General features: G+C 52.3%; 1 protein-coding gene across 1 annotated transcript in view; it reads right to left on the minus strand.

Annotated features, from left to right (window-relative positions):
- Window positions 1-7156: 7156 nt before the first annotated feature.
- LOC144735692 (uncharacterized) overlaps window positions 7157-26376 on the minus strand; it is a 99855-nt gene continuing 80635 nt past the window's right edge. The window contains exons 38-52 of the mRNA XM_078618170.1: window positions 26180-26306; window positions 25704-25784; window positions 24960-25058; window positions 24211-24261; window positions 22426-22611; window positions 21578-21711; window positions 21065-21137; window positions 20495-20566; window positions 19589-19717; window positions 19189-19287; window positions 18420-18632; window positions 18064-18241; window positions 17566-17680; window positions 16410-16582; window positions 7157-15953 (exon numbers count right to left, since the gene is read on the minus strand). Of these exons, the coding sequence (XP_078474296.1) occupies window positions 15872-15953; window positions 16410-16582; window positions 17566-17680; window positions 18064-18241; window positions 18420-18632; window positions 19189-19287; window positions 19589-19717; window positions 20495-20566; window positions 21065-21137; window positions 21578-21711; window positions 22426-22611; window positions 24211-24261; window positions 24960-25058; window positions 25704-25784; window positions 26180-26306 (1812 nt within the window). The 3' untranslated portion in view covers window positions 7157-15871. The remainder of the gene's footprint in view (window positions 15954-16409; window positions 16583-17565; window positions 17681-18063; window positions 18242-18419; window positions 18633-19188; window positions 19288-19588; window positions 19718-20494; window positions 20567-21064; window positions 21138-21577; window positions 21712-22425; window positions 22612-24210; window positions 24262-24959; window positions 25059-25703; window positions 25785-26179; window positions 26307-26376) is intronic.

Genomic DNA, 26376 nt, shown 5'->3' on the forward strand with positions numbered 1-26376 from the left:
TGGCTATTATATTCACCAATCAATAAAGCTGCTTACTGTTTTTGTTGTCTATTATTTACATCATCGAGTTCAAACTCACGAGCTTCGTTTGAGTTAACAAACGGTTTCAACAAGTGGAGAAAGCCAGAAAAACTAAATTCTCATGAAAACAATCCTAGCCACCGCACAGCTTTTACTGCATGGAAGGAAGCCGAACGAAGGATAATTGATGGTACTGGAATTGACGCAGTGGTTCAAGCTCAGATTCATTTGGAAAAACAACGTTGGCGAGATATATTGCAAAGAATACTCACCTGTATTAAGTTTCTGGTTTCACAAAATTAGGCACTACGTGGCCATGAGGAAAATTTGAATGCGGATGAGGATAAAAATGTTGAAAAAATTATCGCGCTGATCAAACTCGTTGCGCAGTATGACCCATTGTTAGCAAAACACGTACAGCACGCAGGAGAAAATCCGGGATCAGTTTCTTATTTGTCACCGGAAATCCAGAATGAATTTATCCACATACTTGCGTCGACTGTAAAGAACCAATTGTTGAGTGATATCAGGAAAAACAAGTACTACAGTATCTTACTTGACTCAACTCCTGATCTAGGACATCGGGAACAGCTTTCTCAGGTCATAAGATTTGTGGATGTGGATTTTCAAACTAAAAAAGTAACTATCAAATATTTTTTTTTAGGTTATATCGATATACATGCAAAAGATGCAGCAAGCCTAGAAAGAGTCATCGTCGAAAGACTGAAATCTGACAACATACCTCTAGCCGACTGTCGGGCACAATGTTATGACAATGCTGCTGTGATGACTGGGCATATATCCGGTCTTCAACAACGAATATGTGACAAAAATCACAGAGCATTGTTTGTCAACTGTGACAACCACAGCTTAAACTTAGCAGGAGTACACTCAGCCAAACAGGATCCACATTTCATCACATTTTTTGGAACAGTTGAAAGTATATATTTGTTTTTCTCTCGTTCAACAATTCGTTGGGAAGAGTTAAAAAAAGCTGTGCCCATCACAGTAAAGCGGGAGTCTGAAACATGCTGGAGTGCATGATCAGAAGCTGTTAAAGCTATCTATGAAGGACCGGATGAACTAGTAGGGTTGCTAGACAAATTATCGGAGGATGTAACTAGACGCCTGAAACCAAAAGCGATGCAAAACAGTTACAGGCATGCGTATTAAATTTTAACTTCATAGTTTTATTACATTTCTAGAATGTCATTCTTGGAAAAATGTATCGTGTTCAGAAGCGCTTACTGGAATTTTGGGAAAACGGGGCATAGATACAACAGGATCCTACTATGAACTTCAAGGAAGCAGCAACTGATCTTGAATCTTTGGAGCATGAATTTGTCAAGCTTCGTGATGATTTGAGCCAAGTTGCTGTAGAAAACGCCAAAACAAGATGCACAGCCTGGGGGATAGATGTGTGGTGGTCAAGGTTGACACCAAGGTTGACACAGGTCACACAGGTCACACAGGTCACACAAGCTAGGGGAGAGGTACGTACCGGTCTGGACCGGTCCGAACCGGCAGGGACGAGAGGTGGTTGGAACCGCTCTGAGGGGAGGGGGCTGGCGAGAGCCAGGGCCCCGAGACACCCCCGCAACCCTCAGAGAGAGGGGATATATAAGACGGCTCCCGGAGAGCGGAGGGGGTCCATCTCAGGAGAAGCTGAAGGAGGTGCGGCCGGAGATCCTGGACCCAAGCCTCGAGGATGCCGCCCCGCTGGGACTGAGTGGGCTGAGTAGCTGTAGGCTAGGGAAGGAGAGTAAGTGAGTAGCTGTAGGCTAGGGAAGGAGAGTAAGTGAGTAGCTGTAGGCTAGGGAAGGAGAGTAAGTGAGTAGCTGTAGGATAGGGAAGGAGAGTAATGAGAATAGAGCCGGAGGCTGTACCTCCCTAGGTTGTGTGGTTGGGCTGTTCCCCCCAGTGAGTCCGGAGGACTAGTGTTATTGGAATAAAAGCGTGTGGCCTCTACGACGTCTCTGTCTCATTCAAGAATACTACAGATGTGGACAGAATAAGATGCCATGAAAACTGGCAAGAGATGCAGGACTTTCAGCAGAAGAATAAATTGTGCGCGTTATGAAGAGCGTACTTTATCGACTTCAACAGGAGATGTCAACACGGTTTTTACGACTAAAAGACCTGAACACAAAATATGGATTTCTGCTGGACGTCAAAACTCTTCTATCCGACACAGATGTCGATGCAATTCGCCGAAATTGCAGATTTTGGAAATTTCTATGACACCGACATCAATGGCCACGAACTTTTCACAGAAATTGGAGATTGCAAAATGCTGCTCAGTAACCGGAATGAAGTTCTACCAGAAACTTCTTTGGATCTTCTTATTTTTATTGTGTTTTATGGAGACGACATTTCCGAATTTGCGAATTTCACTGCAAATTTTATTAACAATAGCAGTTTCAATTGCAAGCTGTGAGCGGTCGTTCAGCAAATTGAAACTTATTTTGTCGTATTTGCGTGCTTCAATGGGACAAGATCGTCTCAGCGATCTTGCTCTTCTTAGCGTTGAAAGAGAAACATTGGAAAAAACAGATTTTGATTACGTGATTGACCAATTTGGGACAGTGAAATCAAGAAAAATTAATCTTTTGTAGACTATGTCAACCAGTCTACGACAGTGACTGAGTGAGCCATGTAATATAATTTCTATAAATTTGCTTCCTTAAATACAATGTTTCATTAAAATTTAAATTGTTATTCCTTATTCGATGTAATAGGAAAATGTGATTAAACAGGGGGGGGGGGGGGCGCCAATTTTATAGTTCGTCCCCGGGCGCAAAATATCCTAGCTACGCCTCTGGTGGGCACGCAGGCCAGTGGCCGTGCTGTGACATTTAACCCACGCAGGAGTTCTATTTAAAGTTATCAGGTGCACACGCACGACTTGTTTATCGGTGGTTTATACAAGCAAAACATAAAACCGTCGTCGTAAATTGTTAAGCATTTCACGTGTAGTTTTTTTTTTTTATAAATGTTCTATAACCCGCAGAGCGTGGCTGTCAAATGTGGGAGAGTCGCCGCCTTAACGCGGCAGGATGGCGACACTGGGTCGGGGGTTTCCGTGCGACTGTCGGGGTTGGCACCGTCGGCCGCTTGCAGATTCGAACCACGGTCCACGCGATAGGCCTCGATGTTATTTTATTTGGCTTTTTTTCCAGGGGTCTAAGAATGAATGCTTCCAGTTTGATCACCGACACGACAAAGCGCTTTTGCATTTGACGTGTGTGAAGTCGAGTCTATTTTAAAATGTTCTTAAACAAGTGGCGCATTGCTGGCAGCAATCTGCCACTCAAAGCGTCATCACACGTGTGCCCCTAAAGTGTGGACAAAAGATACCTCTTGAAATGAACCAAATTTTGGTATGATTTCTATTCTACCTCATTTGTATTGTTTATCTCGTCCGGCGTGATTGTACGGTGACGTTCTTCACCTCCGTATCCCCCCAAAAATGTAACATCGCCAGATGATTCACATAACGCGTCGCGTAAATTGTCAGCTCTTACGCGCAGGCGACTTGACACACGCACCATGAAGCCTACGAATGGACTCTATAATTTCACGATTCATGAACCCGTGCTGTACGTCCTAAATCGCGTCGATCCGTAAGTAAGCCATGAGTGTTCTTGCCCTCCACCGTTGTCCTGCAGCGGTCAGCCTCTTTTCTAAAGTGCATTGCAATCTCAGTTGTCGTAATACTCGGCACGGATCCATTCTGCTTTCCCTACAGCCTACCCTTTGATTCCTGACGATTTGTTTTAAATAGCCGTCAAATACCCTGTGTGCCATAATTCTAAAGAGTGTAAACCAAAACAAAAGATGATCGCGATGCCCTTCGTTTGATCCGCAATCACTGGCCGTGTCGCGAGACTCTTCGTCGAGGAGGGTCCTGCGGTCTGAGATATTTGGGTCGGTTTCGACTACGTGGGGTTTGGTGTGCGGGAGAAAATCCGAGTATCTGGGGGAACCCATCCCCCCCCCCCCCCCCCCCATGGATACTCAAGGCTCCGCAAAAATTGACTTCGGTAGTCAACGGTTGCGCAGTTAAATCATGGACAGCACCGGTGGCACGGTCACAAAACCGGGAAGGTTCAGGACATTCCCGCTACGGCAATTGAATTCCCGTGAGCAGCACCGAGCTCTCGCGTGCCAGTAACTTTTCTCGGCGGCGTCGTCGGGAAAAATCTTCGATTCCGTTCGACAGCACTCGGCTGCAGGCCTCGTGACGGCCCGCGGGCCCGAAACGCGAGAGAGTCACCATTACATAAGTGGGCTTCACGCGTGGCGTGGCAGGCATGCCGCCCTCACCACTCCTCCTCTACCTCTCCGGGTTATTTTTAGTTCGCGTGTCGCACACGGCCGATTCAAAGGGGCCACCGAGTCTCCAGTCACGCAAAGTTCAGGCGGTATTTTTAGGCGCGGCGCCACTACCGCCGCCGCCGCCGCTCTGGAGGCAAAGGCGAACATGCCGCGCTATTGATTTACGTCCTTCGGCTGCTGACACTGCGTTAGATTGTTGTGCCCGCGACAACACACGCAAAAAAAAAATGCCGCTAAATGACGTTTAATTCGCTTTGCTTCTTACACATATATATATGTATAAAAGTCGTCGTTCTTGCGGCATACGGCTCGCAATCGCTGGGGAAACACAACGCGGTGAGCTGCCGCTACCAACAGTTGCCCAAGCTCTGCAGTCCTCTGTATATGACAACAACTTTTTGAAGGCAATTAATGAGCGTGTTTACACGTGGGCGTGAACACCCGCAAATGTTTCTGGTTATGGTTTTTGGTGTTGACAAATCGGCAGGAATGTTTGTAATTTTTTTTTGTTATACGTCATTAATATTTACTTGTTTTTTGCGACTTCCTTACAATGTCTCTATCTTGCGCTCCTCATATCGTCCTTCGTCTCGTGTGTTGATGCAACTCGCTGACCCACGCGGCCTCTGCTGGACATTCGGGGAAAATAATATCTGCCAAAGCTTCATCGGATTCCTCCAGTCTCAATAAAGATTATCAATGTGATAAAATTATTCCATTAAAAGGATGGTTTTGTTGTTGTTGTTTTGTTCACGAAAACGATTGAGCGGTTCATTTGGAACGTCTCGTCACAGTGGACTTTGGCAAGCGACGGCGAATGCCACGAATTCTCTCACTCGCCGCCGCTGCTGATGTCCCACATTTGTCTTCAAGATCGACGCGGCCGCGTGGCCTCTCGGCCCTCGACCGCGTAGAGAGGAATCGTCGTGACTACTATTTCTGCGGTGTCGGTTTTACTTTGAGCTTTTGCGTGAGTCCCATTATCCTGGTCGTTTCTTCGGGTTTGGTGGCAGCCATCCACAAGGAGCGTTCGGGAGTTCAGAGGGGGCAGAGGAGGGAGGAGGAAGGAAGGGAGGAGGAGGGGGGAGGAGGAGGGGGAGGAGGGGGGGGAGGAGGGAGGAGGAGGGGGGATGAGGAGGAAGGGGGAGGAGGAGGGAGGGCGGGGGGAGGGAGGAGGGAAGGGGGAGGGGGAGGGAGGGAGGAGGAGAGGGCAGGAGGAGGAGGGGGGGGAGGAGGATAGGAGGGGGTTAGGGGGGAGGGAGGAGGGAGGGAGGAGGGAAAGAGGAACAAGACCGTTGGGTGGGATGTGATGACGATCGCCAACAGTGGAGGTGGACTCTGGATGACAACAGAGAAGGGGATGACTCCCAAACAACGTCATCGCGAGTTTGTCAAACCCTCTCCCGGGCACTGGCGAGAGAAGTCCTGCTTACAAGACGTTGTCATGGAAGTTGTTGTTGTTGTTTGTTGTGGAATTGTTTGTCAGCTGATTAGCGTTGCTCGCTTGTGAGTCCGTTCGCCAGTCCGTGACCTTTGGCGAGCATAATCTGAGCGAATGCCTCGTGCTGAGCTCATTGCTTCGTAGTCATAGGAGGGAGTTAGATAATAACAACAACTCCTTAAATAATAATAACCCTTCTTCCAAAATTCCGCGGTGTTGGGTACCGCCGCTGGCAAGCGGAGCAATCTGCAAGTGCAGTTCCAATATGTTCAGCGCCCGTCCATCCACGGCTCTCCACCAATTCCATTCATCTCACCCCGAACGGCCTCCAAACCAACCCCTCATTTCGCCTTAGTTTACTCTGACGACCAATCCGACTCGAATGTTCCTCCACCTTCAAATCTCATTCATGCCCCCCCCCCCCCCATGGGACAGGTCGCCAAATGTGAGAGAGTCGAAAGCGCCATTTGACCTCGCGAGCCGCGAATTATACTGGTCAACAAAAAAACAATTCTGGCCTGGAAATTTTGCAACTGTTTTAGACTAATTTCAGGATGCTGATTCCAAATCTTCTCTTCATTTTCATTGATTTTACCCGAAATTAACTCTGTCGCTTATGATTGCAAGTTGTTGCGAGTCAGTGACTGCTTTAGTGTTAAAATATGGCGCTGTATTTTTAGAATAGTGTGTTTATAATATCATTTTATGTAGATATCCACATTTATTTAATATTTTTCTTCTGCAGTTTTTATTGAAAATGCAATATTTGATATCTCAAAAACCTGATGCCAGATTTGGAATCAGCACCCCAAAATTACCTTAAAACCATTGGAATACCTTATGCGACAAAAAGTGTGTTGACCAGTGTTATTCATTCCCCAACATGGCTAGTTTTCGATTTAAAGCTTTCGTGACTGCAGGGATTCATCTTCTTGGTTCTTTCGGTAAAGTCACGTAGAAGGGGGTTTTCACCTGAGGACGGCTGCTTGCGTTGTGGCCGAAACGTCGTGAGAATTATTTTATCATGTTTTATTGTTATTATTTTTTTTATTTCCCTTCTACGTGACTTTACCGAAAGAACCAAGAAGATGGCTAGTTTTTTTGGACTCTCGCTCGACCCTTTCCCACGAGGACCATGATCCCGATGGGGCCGCTTGTCCGGCTACATATTTGCGCGGGAGATCGAGCAGTGTGGTACGTGAGCAGCAGCAGCAGCAACAACAAAGGCGGAGGGGGATGTGAGTCAACACCTGCTGCACCTGCAGGCGGAACCAGTGACCTCTGGACGGCACGTCCGGAGCGCGCCCAACCCGCCGCATCGCGGCAGGTCGTGAATGGAGTTGCAAGAAGCGGGAGAACAATATGTGGGCGTGTTTATTCCACGGCGACGTTAATAGTATCATGTCATCGCGTTACACTTATAATCAGTAACAGGTAGCAGATCCATCCTCAAAATCAATACAGTTGTCACTTTTCAGTTCTTGAATACTGACGCATTTAGGTTACATTGTAAATTATAAATACTGTCGGACGAAATGCAAAAGTAAGCAAATTGTCTTTCCTATAATTGTTTTAATCAAAAAATATAATTTCATTAAGATGATTATTGTTTGACAAACGATCCACGGTCACAGCTGTGAAACCTGTACTCTGCAAAGAAGAACTTTTCCTGAAAATTGTTTTTTATTCTCAAATAAAAATAACAAAAATCTCTTGGCGTATAAATGGCGAACGTAACCCACTGCCGTACTTCACAATTTGTAAAAATACTTTACCGCACAATATATTTTTTTGGCATTGACCTGCATATGTTTCACACGTCAACTTCTCTCACTGACAACGTCACCGGCACGCTTCGTCGTGCACGAGGCCCTGCTGCGACACGCTAGGAGTTGGACGCGACTGTGGCACCGAGCGGAAAGTGGCACGCAACTGTGCCGCAGTTTGCACGACCATTAAGAAGTGGGCCGGAGCTAGAACCGAGCCAAGTTTGTGCCTTTTCCACTGGCGCGTCCAAGCCGAGTCAGGCCCCTCGCGGTGCCTTTAGTTACCCATTGGCTGTATGCCGAACACGAGGCCTGGAGCCAAGCCGTGATACACTGGCCTCACGTGACAAGCGGCGCCTGGGGTGGCGGGGTCTCGAACTCGTTCACTCCGTGTGACGTCAGCGGCACGGGTCGGCTTCTGCAGTGGAAAACGAGCATGGCGCCTGCGGAGGACTATTGTTGTTGCTGCTGCAGAAAATTAGTGGACAACAGCGGCCTCCGTGAAGGTGCTGGATGAGAAGGAGCAGAATGAAGGTTCGACAAGGGACAATGTATTCCAGCCCTTTGCTGGAATACACTCCAAAGCCCTACAAACTGGTGGCAGCCCTACGGCTCGATGGCTCAACTCCCGGTTGACCGCACACATCACCAAATGCAACCCGAACCCGAGCAGTGAACTCCCAGGGTTCAACCTTCCACGGACAACTTGGACAACCCTCGACCGCTTGTGGACGCTGGCCCGGGGAAGATGTGGCCACGTGCTCCAACAAGTGGAATGTGAGGAGCAGAACCAAATTGTGACTGTGGCCACCCCCAAGTCAAGGCGCTCACCCACGTACCGAACTCCTGGCCCTGAGAGATCCGTTCCCCGGTGACATCGCGGCCACTCACTCTGCCTCGCCTGAAGCCGTTGAATGGATCGCTAACCTCGACATCGAACTACAGCTTCTTCCCGCAGCCATATGAAGCAGAAGAAGACGAAGTGCCGGAAGCACACGAGAGAGCGATCGTGGTTGCCGAAGGAGGAAAATAGTTGCAAACACGATGAGGGTGGATGAGGGATGAGTTGTTGAAATGATTGGTGGTGGTGGTGGTCAAAGGAATAAAGTGAAGGCACAATGAGAGCTCGCGTAAAATGCTGAACAACTATTGGGGAGCCCCCATCAGAGTTTGTTCTGCCTCGTGGAGCTGCACCTTGTGGAACTACGTTTTGGCAGAGGCACTGGCCTCTGCATGTACGTACTGCCCTGGTTCACAGTGACTCACGGGTGTTGAGTTTTACTTGGGAGGCCCACTTAATGGGCAGATAAATTTGGTTTAAATTTTGTTCCTATCCGGTATCAGGATCATATTAAAGACGCTCCTAAATTCTACCTCGGATGTTAAAGATGCCTGCTGCTTGAGGTTATCGCTGCCACAAAGACCTGGCTTCCTGAGGCTCAGGCGTACTTATGATTAAAAGAAAAATTAATTGTTTATTAAAACATTTCACCTGGATAATTCCTCGAGATGGAGCAACTCATTTGCAAGCGTGTCTCCAATGCTAAAACGTGTAACATAAAATACGAGGTTGATCGTCACTCACGCTTAGAGGTGGACAAGTGTTTGAGCCGGCATGATCATGTATGACAAAAAACATCGCAAACATACCTTTAAAAAAAACATGACATTAAACGTGAGTACACTTCTCTGTATTTGTTGAACACCGCAGCGCAGTTTGTGCGGTCGTGCTTTGCAGCCCTCCAATGCGTTCTCGGATCGCACCGCGTGGTGTTCCACTCGACGTTCGACGTTTCGCTCCAAGTTCTGGGAGCTTCTCCGGGACCAGAATGCCAAAGAAATTACAGACCAAAGTCCCTCTTTGTGGAGGACCGATCCTAAGAAACCCCCAGCAGCAGTACGTGGAGAATAACGTCGGACATCGTGCCAAACAGCCCAGGGCACAACCCGCATGCAAAGCATTATGGGACAACAAGAATGGGGCAGCCCTCTCTCTCTACCTGTCTGGAGGTTTGGGCGTCGTGTGCCGTGAATATTTTCCACGACGCCACGTGGCACAAAAAAAAAAAAACCTTCCGTGTGAGCGTGCGTGGCTCCGTGCGTGTTCGCGACTTTGCACGCACGCAACGCACGAGCGCGCCGGACGTCGCCCTCGCTCCGTTCCCACGTGATCTCCTCCACGCGTCTGCGACGCAAACGCATCGCAGACGTCTCTCTCGGCGGTGCCAAGACGTTTTTTAATTTTTTAAAGTGGCTTCGTAATCCTCTCCCTGATGTAACGCTGACACAAAGAGCACCGTCAAAACCTTACACCGGCCCCTACGCCCTGCCCCTCCCCCTCTTAGCACAGCTCAACGTCTCTAGGTTCTATGGCAGCCTCACACCTACGGGAAGCGAAGTAGAAAATCAGTAGTGAAGAATAATACCTCTGGTGATGATGATGATGATAATAGGTATCGGTCGTATCTATTAAGCATATATGCGATAATGAATGCACTATGACTACAGAAATACTATTATAATGTAACAATCAACATATGTTGTGTGTAACGCTGTGTGGAAGCTACCTGGTCTGTCGCTCCGCACGAAGCTTCAGGTCTTCTCGGCCACGGTCATTCCCTCCCTTCTCTACGCTTGCGAAACATGGACCCCCCTGGTGGAGCATCTTCGCCGGTTGGAAACATTTAGGCTGGCCTGCCTACGATCCATCCTGGGTTTAACCAGGCTGGATTGTGTGAGGAGCTCACAAGTCCTTGAAAGATCTGGGCAAAGTCCCATCAGTGAGCTCCTCCGGCAGGCAAGGCTGCGTTGGCTGGGTCATGTAGCCCGCATGCCCAGCCACCGCATGCCTAAACAGCTTTTGTTCGGCCGGATCGAGGGGGCTAAACGGGCGCGGCACGGGCTAGAGAAGAGATGGAGTGATGTGGTACAGGCGGACGTGGAGCTGAGTGGACTTGCCGATGACTGGTACCAGCGGTGTCAAGATCGGCCTCAGTGGAGGAGGCTCGTGAAGGACGCTACTGGGCAGTTGGAGGCAGTCGCCCTCCAACAACAACGGAGGGCGGAGGAGCGACGCTCACAACAACGAGTGGAGCGCCGGGTGGCTAAAGCACAGCAAGTTGGCACAGTAGGGGGCACAGGTGGTGCATCAGGCAGTCATCTCGGTCATCTCGGTCAGTCGACCCGTGGCACCTGGGTCTGCCCCGTGACCTCCTGCCAGCGGGCGTTCGACACTTCACGTGGCCTCAGGGTGCACATGGCCTGGCACAAGCGTCGTGGTGACGTCACCGCCACTTAGTGGCGAATGGTGGTTGTTGTTGTTGTGTATATGTATATCACAGGATAATCGCATAAGTCATGGCTTCTTAAATTCCCATCTTGATTGTCTCCGCCATGGTCGAGGTTTGCATTGGGGCTGTTGATTTTAAATGTAATCCAACGGTGCTGTCAGCTTCATGCCAGAGGGTGTCCATTCAGAACTCTCACAGAGCAATGCACCACCCTGCGATATAGAGAACGACCCGCAGAAATATAGATCGCAGAACTACTTATGAGATCCCTAAAAGTGACGTTTTTTTTTATTCACACACTTTCCTCCAAGCCCCGCCACACAGAAATGTTAGCCGCACGGTGACTAAAAACCAAATATGTTTAATTGTAAGAGCTGGCATTTTTCCAAATGCATTCTAAAAACTAAATTTAGCATGATGATATTTTTCTTCAACCCCCGTTCACTGGGCTGAAACCATTAACTCGCCAAAGTTGAAAGAGGCAGATGAATCGCAGGGCGGCTTGCACTCCGATTCGAACCCCCGGATGTCAGTGGTGCCATCTCGGTTCGCCCAATCCCTCAGCCAGTTCGCCACCACCACCAATGTGTCTATCTCTACCCCTTGTAGGCTGAAAACTCAACAACTAAACTCTTTTATTTTTATTTTACGTCTATTTTTTTTAAGAAGCGACCTGGCTATCACAAATGATACCTCAACGGAGTGGCCGCTCATCATCATCATCACGTGTAAGTTGACAGCTGACACACACACTCTGAACGCGTGACGTTGATTCTAAATGCGGAAGGAAAACCAGGAGGACCCGGAGAGAAATCCACGCGACCACGGGGAGAGAGAGAGACACCGCAAACTCCAAATATTCATCAGGCGTCAGGGTGGGAGATCGAACCCACTGACCTCCTGTATACCAGGCAAGGTAGTTAACATCTCGCCACGGCTACGCCCAGCTCTGTGCACTGTGCGGTGGCTTACATTATGACTCAACCGGTGGCGAGGACTGCTCGACGCAAGGACGCGATGTTCGTCATTGGCTGTGGCCACGGTTTCTTCTTCTTCTTCCTAAAACGACGCTGATCTTGCATGAGAGTCAAGTCTACGGACGGGTGTGTGAGCGGTGTCATGGGGAGCGGCAGTGGAGCGGGGAGCACGTTGCCGTAAGAACCCGGTCACCCGAGTTCGATTCCCGCTCGCGAACCAACTTTGGCGACGATTATCTGAACCAGTCCTGCACTTCCCCTAGGTCGACTCGGCCTCAAATGAGTACCTCGTGGCATTCGTAATTATTGTCGTTGGTGGAGACAACACGTGCCCCAACAGTCTGGTCAGGCTATGGGGCGGAGATCTTTGTGTGCGAGTGGTGTGGGTGCAGCACCACCCGCACAAACAAGATAGGCCTCGATGGGTATTTGAACTGAACCGGCCTGCCGATAACTTGGCTTAAATGTTCAATGGTCTGCCCAGTTAGTCGCTGACGAAATTCGGCAGCACGTGTGCGGAGCTTGCTCAACATCACCGACCCACAAAGGAGCGCCATTATCGCCGGTTTTAGAGCACACCTTTCGACCGCCCGGTATACGCGAGCGAGCGAATACCGTGCCGCGCGAGGAGCCGCGTGAACCACAAGCAAACGGGAAGGTGAGTCGATCGCCAATGATTGCCCAAGCTCTGCGGTCCTCTACGTATGAGGGCCTTGTCGGCCAATTAATGAGCGCTTACACGTGGGAGGAAATCGTAGCGCTCGGGAGAAAACCCATGCGTGCGAGGGTGCAACGCTCTATCCTGTAGAGATGGAACAGGTGGGGTCCACGTTGCTTGTTATTTAGGTTATTCCCTTCCTTTAATCAAGAGTGAAGGATCATTACAACTGTGAGTCTTGTACTACTCTGCATGCAAACGCCACATCCTTATTATATTGAGGTATATTAATGTATATTCACGTGCTAAGTGTGTGTGTGTGTTCTTAGGATTATTTAGAAAAAGGAAAGTTCAATTCACTTGGCTATTCGAAATCCAATTTGAAATAACATTCACTTTAAACCATTTGTAATTTATGTCAAGTTTATAGCCAGGGGTCGTCAAGATTGCGGGGCGATGCGGAAAAACTCAAAGGGGTGATGGGAGTAGAAGTTTGTCAAAGGCAAGCAAGGAAATGCTGCGAAACGATGAGCGATGGCTTTCAGGATGGCCTAGGGAGGTGTGAACGCACGGAGGGTGATGCGTAGAGGCGAGGAACTCGGGAGAGAGCTATAGAAAACACAACGGTCGAGTTTCCGTGCAAGTTGAGGTGCTCGGTACATCAACTGATGCGTGACCTTATTATGTGGCGAAGGTTGCGACAGAAGCAGGGAAAGGACCTATGCACTCGTGGTGCCACTTCCTGAGGCTACTGGGCCTCACAAGTCCACTTTCTGACACTGACACGGCCCCATCAATGGCTTTGGAATCCCACGACCCCTGCTGGGCCTTATGCCTCATTGTTACAAAATATATTCGACGTTTGGTGGCTACCTCCACCGGATGACTTAAAAAAGAAATTACTCTTTATTATACGTTGAATTAAACATGAACATTGTTACTATTTACCTGCTTAACTTTCCACTTTTGTTTTTAATCGGCACTGTTCAATCGACCACAAGTATTTTCAATAGGATGGACTAATACTTTGCACGTTCTGACACGTTAGCATTTGTTTATCCTTCAAATTAATGCATTGCAGAAGCAGTTGATGAGAGGGCTGACTCATAAGCCGCATGTCATAAATTCCATCCAATCACAAGCAGGTCTAATGAGGCAGCTACCGTGGAAATAACCACAGGAAGCTTATAACAGCTGGGCTGTTCTGAAGGTGAAAATTCCACTTTGGGAAAAATGGGAATTCACTAAATGGATACAAATAGAAAATAGGTGGCTTTTTTAATTTGAAAAGATATATTTTATTTATTTTCAGCAAGAACGCGGTTAGGCTCTATTTCATGGGTGTCCTGGGATGGTAGAGAATAGGTTTGAGTGACTTCTCCTACTTCCCCACGGAAGTCCAGTGACTGACGTCTGTCAATGCATAGCGGGCTACACTCTCTCAGTTCCTAAGTACGTGCTTTCCTCTTACCGCCTCATGGACGTGCCCTGCTTCCTCTGCAATTCACACACACACACATCGATATAGAAACGTATATTCACACATGGCTTCTTTGCAACGTGGTCAATAACTGATCGAGAGCGTAAACGGTCACGTGTGTGCTCCCTCGTCAGCTTTCATCCCCAACATTTTGGCTGCCGAAGCTCTAGCACAACCCAACGCAAACCTCATTCCGCACGAAGTTGTGAGCGTTTTGCCAGGCATCTGAGCGCAACAGGTGTCCCGCGTCCGAGAATAATCATCCGCGTGCTTTTTTGACCGCTGTTTTTCGAACGCAGTAGGTTTAACGGGCTTTTGTACGCACGTCATGTATAGTGAACTTCTTCTGCAGCAGTTTAACGTGGAGGATGTCGTGATCAATATTATCCATAATACAGGATTTTTGTATTATGGATGATATTAGATCGTGATCTAACCCAAGAAAAAACTGCAATATGGATTCTTCTGCACCGTATTTAGCCAACCGTGCTAATCGTTGGTGCGGGGGAATGACAATAAGCTAAACTCACGAAAGAAACAGCCTTGGCACGCTTGTGATGATTATCATGATAGAATACCGTCGACTTTGTTGCGGTGCGATATGGTCACCCATCGTCACCTGAATCTGCTCAGCCGATGTCAAATGGCTCGGCGTGTGATTGGCCAGCCGCATGTTTGCATTGTTGCGTCTGGGATGATCCCGACCGGGCCCTGCATGGCCGGCATGTGCTGCTGTCCGCAGTCAAAAGAAGCGATCCCTACAATGCATCACTCGCCTCCCCGCCCGCCCGCCCACCACTCGTGTTCCTTTCCGAATGCACCGTGTTTACGCTACTCATTTATATATAAATACACACAGATTATAGCGTGTGCATGCACACACATCACGATAACGATAAGCACCATTGTGGTTCAGTATTGGATACCTCTTTTGCTTTTACTTCATTTAACGTCACGTACGACTGTTTTACTTTCTCTCTTAAAAAACAAAAAAATAATGTCGGTCTGTCTCCAAGTGCCGGCCGGGCACCTGGAGTTTGCGACTGCGACAATTGGATGACGATCACCGCTCCAGGCCTGAGAAACGTGTGGTGGAGAGGGGGGGACGGTGGTGGGAGTTGCTGCGGCGTAGGACCCGGTGAGGGTGGACCAGCTCGCGGTGGCGTTCGGAGGCACACGACCAGCCAGCTGGGGGGGGGGGGGGGGGGGGGTAATGGCTGTCTCTGGACGCCGATGAGGATGGACACCCAGCTTTGTGTGTGGCTGGAGAACGTTGAGACGGCCAGCCAGCTGCGTGCTTGGTTAAGAGACGCTGACCCACGGTGCCGGTGAGGACCCAACAAAGGGTTGAGGCAACGTGGCTGCGGCAGTCCAGAGACGGTGGCAAATATTTTATGGGAACCGGTTTCTGCACGTGGTAATAAAAAAGTGGATTGCATAATAACGCGCACAATTTGGGTTCGTGCGTAATTTACTTTCGGTGGCCATTAATCGACGTTGCTACGACTCAAGTTTTACCATCTCGAGCGGTACCAACAAGTAAAATATTTGGTCTGGACTCCGTACACTACGGGGGCTGGAGAACGCCAAACAGATACCCGTGGGGCTGGATTAAAGGGGTTGAGGTGGCCGCTCCCTGAAGCCGGCGAGGACGTCCATCCGACGTTGGGGCCGGCAAGAACCATCGACGGCCGCGGCGTCGGGGTTGCGAAGCTGCTGCTGGTGATGATGAGACGCTTGGTCGTGGAACCGGGGCGGAGTCCGGAGTGGTGGCGGGCGGGCGGGCTGGCGGGCTGGCGGGCTGGCAGGCTGGCTGGCGGGCGGTACCTGCGGCGTCGTTGGAAGCTGTGGCGCCGACGTCGTGGGCGACGTGGATTTGGCGGCCGCGCGCGCGCGTTGGTTACGTGCGTCGCATGCACACCTGGCAGCGGCTGATGCGTGACCGCAGGTCGCCGGCCTTGAGGGTCTCCGACTGCGGTTTCCTGTTCCGCGAGGGTGGCATGAGGCAGCGTGAGCACGCGGCTCCATCACCGGGCGCCGCTGCAAGGCATCGCGTGGGGTTTTACCCATGATGCCTTGCTGTCTAAATGTTAGGAATGAATCATGATCTGTTAGGAATGTGATATTTCCATCTGTTGTCAGCAGAGAGTAGCTCTGTGCCTCAATCGTCAATCTGCACCGACCGACATGGTGAAACACGGTCAATTATCTCCGACGGCCAGCAGGGAGTGGGGAGGCCCTCATCCGGCAGTGGACGGACAAAAGCGCTGCCAACGCGTGCATCATTACCGCTCCCCTTGCGACTCGATGAATCGCAATGGCGTGGGGCTCCCGGCTCGATTCCTAAACGGTCTTGCGACCTCAAGATCCTCCCGTGGTGTTGACACGAATCCACCACGAAACAAACAACAATGACGACAACGCGCCGCGCGGCTCACCGGAACATGTTGCTGCCATCGATGGTGGCGAGCCAGAAGCTGAAGGAGTTGGCGTAGTAGTTGCAGGTGCCTCGCCCGTGGCACTCGATGAAGGGAGTCGAGCGGAACTCCTCCAGACACGACCCCGGCGAGGCCAGCGCCTGTCCCGAGCCCTCCGACCCGGCGCTCGTGTGCTGCAACACACGAGCGAGCGTGAGTGCGCGTCGGCGTCGGACGAGCCGTGGCGCTGCCCCGATCTGTTCAACCGCCCCGGCGTTGAAGGCCGAGGGTCCCCGATTTTGGCATCACGTGACGCGCTGTCGAAATCTACTCGGTCGCCTATAGGGCTGCTACTCGTCAGCGCTCGGCCCCGACGTATATCTGGGGAGCCGTAATCCGGCTCCGTGAGACTTGAGCGTGGTTGCTTAGTTGGGTTGTTTGCAGCTTAAGACGCAAACTCCAGGGGGGCTTCGTCTGACGTTGCTCTGGTTCGTCTTGAAGTAATTACAAGGAGCAACTCGCCGCTGCGTTCTCGAGGCTGTAGCGAGCGCTGTTGGGCACGATGCTCAACGGTCTCGCTCCGCGTACTCGGTTAGATTACATCTACACGGTGCTACCAGTAATGATACCATTAAGACTGACACATCCTTTTTAACATGTGTTTCACTTTTGCCAGGGGCCCAACATTTCATCGGTGCCTCTTCGCCACACCCACACGACACGCACGCGACGCCCACAGTGGCTGCACCTGCACATGGGGGAGTTGGGTGGAGGTAGGCAGCAGCAGGAGGAGAGAAAATAACTTTTATTTTAAACTATAAACTGTTTTTATTGTACCAGGTAAGGCCCACTGAGCTATGTAGCTCTTTTTCAGAAGCAACCTGGCCACAAACGATTGCTCAACGAAGTGGTTTATGTGGAAAGTTATAGCAGAAGCCAAATACTCTAAACGCGGGATGTTGATTCTAAACGTGGAGGGAAAAATCAGAGGACCGGGAGAAAAATCCACGCGGCCACGGGGAGAAAGAGACGAGAACTACAAATATACAGCAGCAGCAGGCGTCGTGCTCGGGATCGAACCCACGACCTCCTGCACACCAGGCGAGGTAGTCAACATCTCCTAGCCACCTTGGTTGGGGTGGAGGTGGGGAGGCAGGTGTGGCGGGCAGCGTCTCACCATCATGAAGGAGTAGCCGAACCACAGGGATCCCCATCCCTCGGGGCACGGTGGCACCGTGACGGACTGGCTGTGCACGGCGATCACCATGGCCGATGCTTCGCACACCGAGCACCTGCGCCGGCAAGGCACGGGAGAGACAGTGACACACGAGAGATGGTAGAATGGGAGACGGGGGGGCGCACGGGAGACGCTCAATCCCACACAGACAGATCATTTTGCTGTGCCGCCTTCTCCTGGCGAGCCAGGGTCCGCGTCTCCTCGACGCCCACAGGAAGGGTAGTTTCACAACGTTTGTTGCGGTGATCCACCAACCCCCCGCCGCTGCCTCCACGCCGCTGGATCACGAGCATCCACGCACAGCGCGGCCGCGGCCACCACCGGCGGCGCGCTCCCAAATAGGCCGTGCGGCTGATGGGATGCGTTAAAAAATCGCTTTTGTATTTCATCTCGCGCGGAGAGAGGCGAGTCGCGAGGGGGTCGGGGGTGGGGGAGCACCTGCTGATGAAGGGCTCCACGTGGGGCCCCGTGACGGGGGCCATGCTCATGGGCATGGGCTCGGGCGTGGACAGCCAGTAGGAGTAGTCGTTGCGCGACGCGAAGTTGCACACGTTGTTCAGGTTGCAAAAGACGAAGGGCATCGTGCTGAATCGGCGCAGGCAGCTGCCCGACGTGCCTGCGCACCACGGGGGGCGAGTCAACGCGTGAGCGACAATCGTTTCGGCTTGCAACGGCAACCACGGGGAGAGGCGCATGCAAACTCCGAATATGCAAAAGGCGTCGGGGTCGGGATCGTACCCACGACCTCCATCGCGGCTACACTGCAACACGCCACGTCGTGGGGCACGTCGTACCCAGGTCCTGTCCGTGCGCGCGTTCGTTGCCCTGCACGTAGAGCAGCGAGTATCCGTCGTAGACCTTCTCGGTGCCCTGGGGGCAGCTGGGCACGCTTTTGGCCTGGCTGTGCCTCGTCACCAGGAAGCCGTGCGGCATGGAGGCCTTGCCGGGTTGGCCCCTCGAGCCGGGCATCCCGTCCACGCCCTGCGGCCCGGGACGACCCACCTCGCCTGCCGCACCGTGGACAGCATCATCATCAGTATCATCATCATCAGAATCGTCGTCATCAGTATCATCATCATCATCAGCATCGTCGTCGCCGTCATCATCGGCATTATTGTCATCATCGCCATCGTCGTCATCGGTATCATCAGCATTATCGTCATCATCATCAGCATTATCGTCATCATCGTCATCATCAGCATCGCGTTGACGATCAATGCCACCATCAGAGTCACAATCGCACCACCACCACCATGGCAACCACTAATGGAAACAACCGTAGCATTGCAATCACCGTCACATTCACAAATATACCACCATCCAAGCACGAACCAGACTCCCACTGCTGAAGGTGCCACTGCTGAAGGTTATATTGCTGAAGGCTCTACTGCTGAAGGCTCTGTGACCAAATCACCGCATGGGGGCGCAAGGTTTCCACATGTCAATGAGGTACAGCAAGGCAGCCAGCAACCCCTATCGGGACCTTGGCTGTCGGAACAATCTTTTTTTTTATCCACAAACGTGGTCGTTGATCATCATCATCACCACCAGCGGTGCTCTCACCCGGGTCGCCTGAAGTCCCCATGTTGCCTTTAGGCCCCTGGCTCCCGTCGATTCCAGGGAACCCGTCCTGGCCAGGCGGCCCGTCGGGGCCCACGAAGCCTGTGGTGTAACACAGGTGATGGTGTGACACAGGTGACGGTGTAACACAGGTGACACAGGTGATGGTGTGACACAGGTGATGGTGTAACACAGGTGACACAGGTGATGGTGTAACACAGGTGATGGTGTGACACAGGTGATGGTGTGACACAGGTGACGGTGTAACACAGGTGACACAGGTGATGGTGTGACACAGGTGACGGTGTAACACAGGTGACGGTATAACACAGGTGACACAGGTGACGGTGTAACACAGGTGACGGTGTAACACAGGTGAGAGAGGGGGGGGGGGAATGGAGACCTTTAGGGCCAGGGTCTCCTTGACGACCAGGAGGTCCCTTGGGACCTTGGAACCCAAGTGATCCTGGCTGCCCCGGGTCTCCCTTGATGACGGTGACCTCTCCAGGTGTTCCAGCGATTCCGGGAGGACCTACAAGCACAAACAACGATCAAGACAAAAAGTCCCCCATATAGTCTTTAGCAGATTGCTGGGGCAAGTGCTGTTAATGAGAGCATATGAAGGCCAGCGCAGCACACAAGCAGGAGTGGGTGGCCATCACCACGCCTGACCGCTTTTGCCTGCCCAGTGCTAAAATGTACACACTGTACCAGGTACTCATTTAAGCCTGAGTCGACCCAAGGGGAGGCTCAGGACGGGTTCAAATATATACACCATCATTATTCGTCGTGATCGGAAATCAAACTCGGTCACCGGCTTCGTAGCGCAGTGCCGCTAACCACTGCACTACCGTTCCCCGTACTGTACTTCCACAGACACACATGCTCACAACGAGATAAAGATCTCCCGTACATCCTTGACAGACTGTTGGGGCAAGTGCTGTGAGCGAGCACCTATCAAGCCTGGCACGGCACACGAGGGGGTGGGTGGCCAACACCACACCCGGCCGCCTTTGTCTCCCAAGTGCCGATGTTTACACACCGCACCAGGTACTCATTTGAGACTGGGTCAACCTATGGGAGGCCCAGGACCGGTTCGGATAACCGTCACTGGTGTTGGCCGTGACCGGGAGTCCAACCCGGGTCGCCGGGTTCGTCGCGCAGTGAGCGAACCACCGCACTGCGCCACGCTCGGGCGCGTCTGCCTGGCACTGATGCCAGGGAAGGCGATTCCCCGCTCAGCGTTGAGCCTCAAGACTGGGCGGCTGCGTAGAGCCACGGCATGGTGGCGTGCGTGGAAGTCGCTCACCAATGGGCCCGACCGGTCCCGTCTCCCCGGGGTTTCCACGCGTTCCAGGATGTCCCGGGACGCCCTTCTCTCCTGCGAAGCGAACGCAACGAAAACATAAAATAAAAATAAACATTCGCTACTGCGCCAGTCCACGGCGGTTAAAGCCCTGTGGCTTAAATTCTAGGTCGACGCCACGCTTCTAACCGCGTCGAGCATCTTCAGGACAGCACCCGGGGAAGTGACTTCCGACTTTGAACGCCGCATCTGAACGCCACGTTTCAGCTGCGAGAATGTGTTCCTCAACTTAACGGGCGAGCTGAAACAACGATAACTCACAATCGGCACGTTAAATGCTCGTGCACGTGACGGTTTCATTTGTTTGGCTACATCGAGTGGGTGGAGGGGTCTCACGGCATGAACTGGGCCAGATCCCTCACCTGGCGTTCACCCGAATATCCTCTTTGAATGGCGGTTGGCATTGCAACGCGCATCGGTTTAGGTGGCGCAGGATGGGCATGAGGGTCACGGTGATGGCGGAAAACTTTTTAGCAGGGCACCCATGTGACGGTGGAAGGGAGGTGTCATCACCTGGGAAACCCGAAGTCCCATGGCTTCCCGGGTCTCCCTTTGTTCCGTCCAGGCCGGGCCGCCCCTGGGCTCCCTGTTAAAGCAGAGACGACCGTCAACTCACGGAACAACAACAATCGCAGCCGCCATTCCACCCCACTTAGTGGCGGTGACGTCATCACAGCACTCGTGCCAGGCTAGGTGCACTTTCAGGCCGAGGCCGCCGCTGACGGCAAGTCACGGGACAGACCCCGGTGCCGTGGGTTGACTTGATCGAGATGTCTGGAAGATGCACCAGTTATGCTCCCCACTGTGATGACCACACACACAACACCTCACCGGTGTCCTCCTGGCGAGCCAGGGTGCGGCTCCTCCTCCTCGACGCCCACGCAAAGGGAGTTTCACAACAACTGCGTGGTCCACCAACCCTCACTCGTTTCAAGCTCCCGTAACACTGCCTGTGCGGTGTGTCCTCACCCGCCCCACCCCCCCCCCCTAAGTTGTATGCCCCCCCCCCGTGTGGGGGGTACTCACCAGCTGGCCGGGGGGGCCCGACTCGCCGGGGGGCCCCGGGAACCCAGAGGAGCCCCGGCTGCCAGGGCTGCCTTGCTCGCCCTTCTGCCCCCCGACTCCAGGCGTCCCTGGGAAGCCAGTCAGCCCCTCGGGGCCTGCGGTTCAGCCACCGCAGGGAGAGTGAGTGAGAGAAGAGAGACGTTGAGAAACACGAGGGAAGTAATTTAGACTCACAGGGCGGTTGCTTAAACGCTGAAGCACTCACCGATTCACTCCAGGAACAACAACCGCCATCCGCCACTAAGTGGCGTTGACGTCACCACGGCGCTTGTGCCAGGCTATGTGCACGTTGAGGCCACGTGAAATATCGAACGCCCGCTGGCAGGAGGTCACGGGGCAGACCCAGGTGCCACGAGTCGACTGACCGAGACGACCGAGATGACTGGCTGATGCACCACCTGTGCCCCCGAATGTGCCAACTGGTCGTGCTTTAGCCACCCGACGCTCCGCTCGTTGTTGTGAGCGTCGCTCCTCCCCCCTCCGTTGTTGCTGGAGGGCGACTGCCTCCAACTACCCAGTAGCGTCCCTTCACGAGCCCCTCCTCGATTAATTTACCACGAAACAGATTCCTTGCAGTCACTCGCTCGCCAGCGGTGAGTTGCCTCCTTCCCCCTCTTCTATCGCTACTCGCGTGGTAGGGGGTGAGGTGGGTGGGTGGGAGAGTGGGTGGGGGGTGGGTGGTTTTAAATGGTGGGTGGGTGGATGGGTGGGTAGGGGGGGCGCAGCAGTGGCATTGATTTGGGGGGGGGGGGGGGCTGCGCTAACAGCAAGGATGAGAACGGCCACGTTAGGGCCGGAGCCTCACGCACCGGGAAGCCCAGGAAGCCCGGCCGGCCCAGCGTTCCCCTTGGCACCGTCGGTGACCTGGCCCGGAGCGCCCGCAGGGCCCTGCTGGCCCGATGGCCCGGGGAATCCCTTCTGTCCCTCTACGCCCTTGGGGCCCTGCATCCCGGGCGGGCCGACGTGGCCAGGAATGCCGGGGTCGCCCTTCTCGCCTGACGGAGGAAGGGGGCACAAGACGCGTTGGTGTAACGGTGATGATAGTGGAGGGGGGGCGGGGTAGAGAGAGGGGCGGAGAGAGGGGCAGAGAGGGGTCGCGATATTTAGAGGCTTCAGACTGGTTCCGTGTAGAAGCAGGGAACGGAGCGGAGAGATACATCACGGAATTCGGGGCTTTATAACTTCAACAATCCGCATGACACCTGCAGAGGAGATGATGTCATCGCTCCGTCTCATTTGGCTGGACATCCTCTCCAACACGTTCCGTTCCATGGCTGCCACCCCTCCACTATTCGTCACCACCCGCCAGCATCTCTTGGAGCGACACATCCTGCCCAAACCCACTTGCATTTCTTGACAGTCGGAACCCTGCGTCTGACCTGCGTATGCTCTCTAATTGTGCGTTCATCTCTATCTCAACATAGTTCCAAACGTGCAGGTTACAACGTTTACACCTCCGGTGCCGAGATGTTAACTCCCTTGTCGGGTATGCAGGAGGTCATGAGCTCGATCCCGACCCTGACGCCTGTATATTTGGAGTTCGTGTGTTCTCCCCGTGGACGCGGGTATTTTTCTCCGGGTCCTCCAAATTTTCCCTCCGCTTTTAGTATCGTTGAGCTGTCATTTGTGCCCTGGTCGCTTCCGAAAAAGAGCTATTATCGAGCTCAGTGGGCCTTAGCTGCTAAAATATAACCTTGACTTAAAGCTTTCGTGACTGCAGGAATTCATATTCTTTGGGTCTTTCGGGAAAGTCACGTAGATCGAACAATAAAATAATAAAAATGAAAATAAAGTAAATAAAAATAATAACATTTTCACGACGTTTCGATCGCAGCACAAGCAATCGTCATCACTTTCTTTTCATCTTCATTATTTTATTGTTCTATCTACGTGACTTTACCGAAATACCCAAAGAAAAAGAAAACCTGTTTAGTTTTAGATCCGCGCTGAGCCAAGGCAGTGCTGCCCCTCGCCAGGCGGGGTCACGAGGGACGGATTGAGGCACTCTTGAGTGCCGTCCGCTGTGCCAGCTGTTATTGACAAATGAATGAGTGTTTACATGCAGCAGGAAACCGATATTGATACCGCTTGATTAGTGGGTGCCACTGTAGCGAGATGTCAACCACCTCGCCTGGTATACGGGAGTTTGTGCGTTCGATTCCGACCCTGATGCCTGCTGCTCTATATTTCGAGTTTGTGTGTTTCTCTCCCCGTGGTCGCGTGGATTTTTCTCCGGGTCCTCCGGTTTTTCCCTCCACATTTACAATCAATGTCAAGCGTTCAGACTATTTGGCTGCAATAAAGTTCCACGTGACAAGCCACTTCGTCGAGCTATCATATGTGGTCAGGTCACTTCTGAAAAAGAGCTATTATATCCGCACTGGAAGTGCTGCCATTCGCCACGCTGGGGGCAAAGGAGGATGCACAGAGGCAGCCGTGAATGCCGTTCACTGTGCCAGCTGTTATCGACAAATTACCGAGAGCTTTACATGCGGGAGGAAACCCATGTTGATGTCGGAACGATCTCGTCGCGTGCCGAGGTGGCACGGACGTCTGTCGACCGATCAAGAATTTTCTTTAAAAAACCGTCTCACCGGGGTGTCCAGGTGAACCGGGAGCCCCAGGCGTCCCGAGGCCAGGAGGCCCTGCGCAGGGAAAGACACAGCAAGCGGAGTCAGTGCCTGTGTGGCATCGCTTAAACGTCGCAATATATATAAACCGCAAGAGAAGATGCCGACAATCGTGTCTATTGCGTCACCCAGAATGGGTAACATAAATTGATCAAATATATTACTTCACAATTTTAACAATCGGTAAACTTGATGTTTACACTCCTTTACTTATTTATCCTATAACTTCCTATGGAGCTCTCACAAACAGCTTACCCCCAACTGCTATTTCACCCCTTTGTGGATCTACTCTCCTACTCCCTACGTTGCCCTAACTGACGCTGGCTGCCCATTAACTGCCCCAACTGACAACCCCGTGGCTGCCCGTCAACTGCCCCCACACTCCACCTCGCACACCCACGAGCTGCAGGAGTGGGTGGCTCCGTCCAAGGCTCACACTCAGCACCGCGAGTCGGGAGTCCCGTCCCCACAGCCCCCCGCCATGGTGCCACACCCCCCCCCCCCCCCCATCATAGAGCCCCTCGACTTCTTTATAGGCAAGGATCGTGCTTCACTACACGAGCGCGGACCTGAGCTCACGGCGACACTCTCAGTGCAACTTCGACATTTGCCGTTTGTTGCTGGCCGCTTCACGTTTTGGGCCTTGGGGCCAATGTGCTCGGCAACCGCGTGTAAAAAACAAAATAACGGAACGGAAGTGCGCTCGTCCGCACCTGGATCCCCTCTGCTGCCGATGGTGCCGGGGATTCCGTCTCTGCCGATGGAGCCCTTCTCGCCAGGAGAACCAGGAAACCCCGGCTGTCCTCCGATACCTCGTAAACAACATCAACATCATTATCATCATCACTCCTATCATCATCATCATCAACGTTTCCATCATGGGTCAGCAGCAACGCATGTCCATCGCTTGTTGCAGAGGTTAGCGGTTCAATTCCGGCAAGCCGCCCTGGTCATTACCGCGGGTGTATTAACCGTAATTTATTATGCGCCGTTGTCGTGCAAAACAAGTCGGATCCACCGTGTGCCGGCGTCGTCTGACTGTGATCGAGAGATGTTTGCTCGAGTTATGGACGGCAACAACGGCCGTGCTTCCAATGTGCAGGAATAACGTGCACGTGAGTGCTGCCCGGTCTGAGTGGGATGTCAACGTTTGGCTCGTTGAGTTTATGAGCCAGGTCCGGGCCAGGATTGGCCAAGGACAGTGCCGCCACTGTTCGCCCGAGAGCACAGACTTAGATACTTCTTGACTTGTGATAAACAACACACAATTAAACATTTTTTTTACATATATACAATACATTTCGTTTTTTACTCAAAATCCGATCAACGATCTTCTTCCTCTCTGGGACACATTGTGTCCAGAGTCCGTAGCATGGGGGACGGCCTGAACCCCCCGTGGAGACACAGGCGCTCTGGCGAGGACACATACCTACATACTCGTGTGTGTGTGTGGGTACCTGGAAGCCCAGGGGGGCCTGCTTGACCAGGGCTGCCTGAGAGCCCAACCTGTCCTTTGGGACCCTCCCTGCCACTGTCTCCTGCAAATGCGCAGACACACACACAAAGACAAATATAGCCTTGAATAGACTGCTGGGGCGAGTGCTGTTTGCGAAAACCCTGTGAAGACCGGCACGGCACACGAGGGGGTGGGTGGCCAGCACCACATCACACTACTTTTGTCTCCCCAGCGGCGATGTTCTTACACACCACACCAGGTACTCATTCATGGCTGGGTCTTTATCTTCATTAATCCTGCAGAAATCCGATGAGCTATGAAGCTGTTTCTCAAAGATGTCCAGTCGACCCAGAGGTGGCCCAGGACTGGTTTAGAGATTCGTCACCAATGTTGGCCTTGATCGGTAAACGCACACACAGCATGTAAACACGTGGAGACACACAGGGACAGGTGCCTCGCAGGCCTCGTGGGCCCTACCTGGGAGGCCACCGATGCCCGCATCTCCTTTGGGGCCATCTGTCCCCGGAGATCCGGGCATCCCCGGTAGGCCCGTGGACCCCTTGAGTCCAGGAGCCCCTGGCTGACCCGGCTTTCCCGGCTCTCCCTGGGCGTGGGGCGGGAGGGGGCATGCACAGACACGTACACGTTCACACATCACGCACACGCAAAGATCC

Source organism: Lampetra planeri, chromosome 56, assembly GCF_965212315.1.
Source record: "Lampetra planeri chromosome 56, kcLamPlan1.2.h2, whole genome shotgun sequence".
NCBI classification, from domain to species: Eukaryota; Metazoa; Chordata; class Hyperoartia; order Petromyzontiformes; family Petromyzontidae; genus Lampetra; species Lampetra planeri.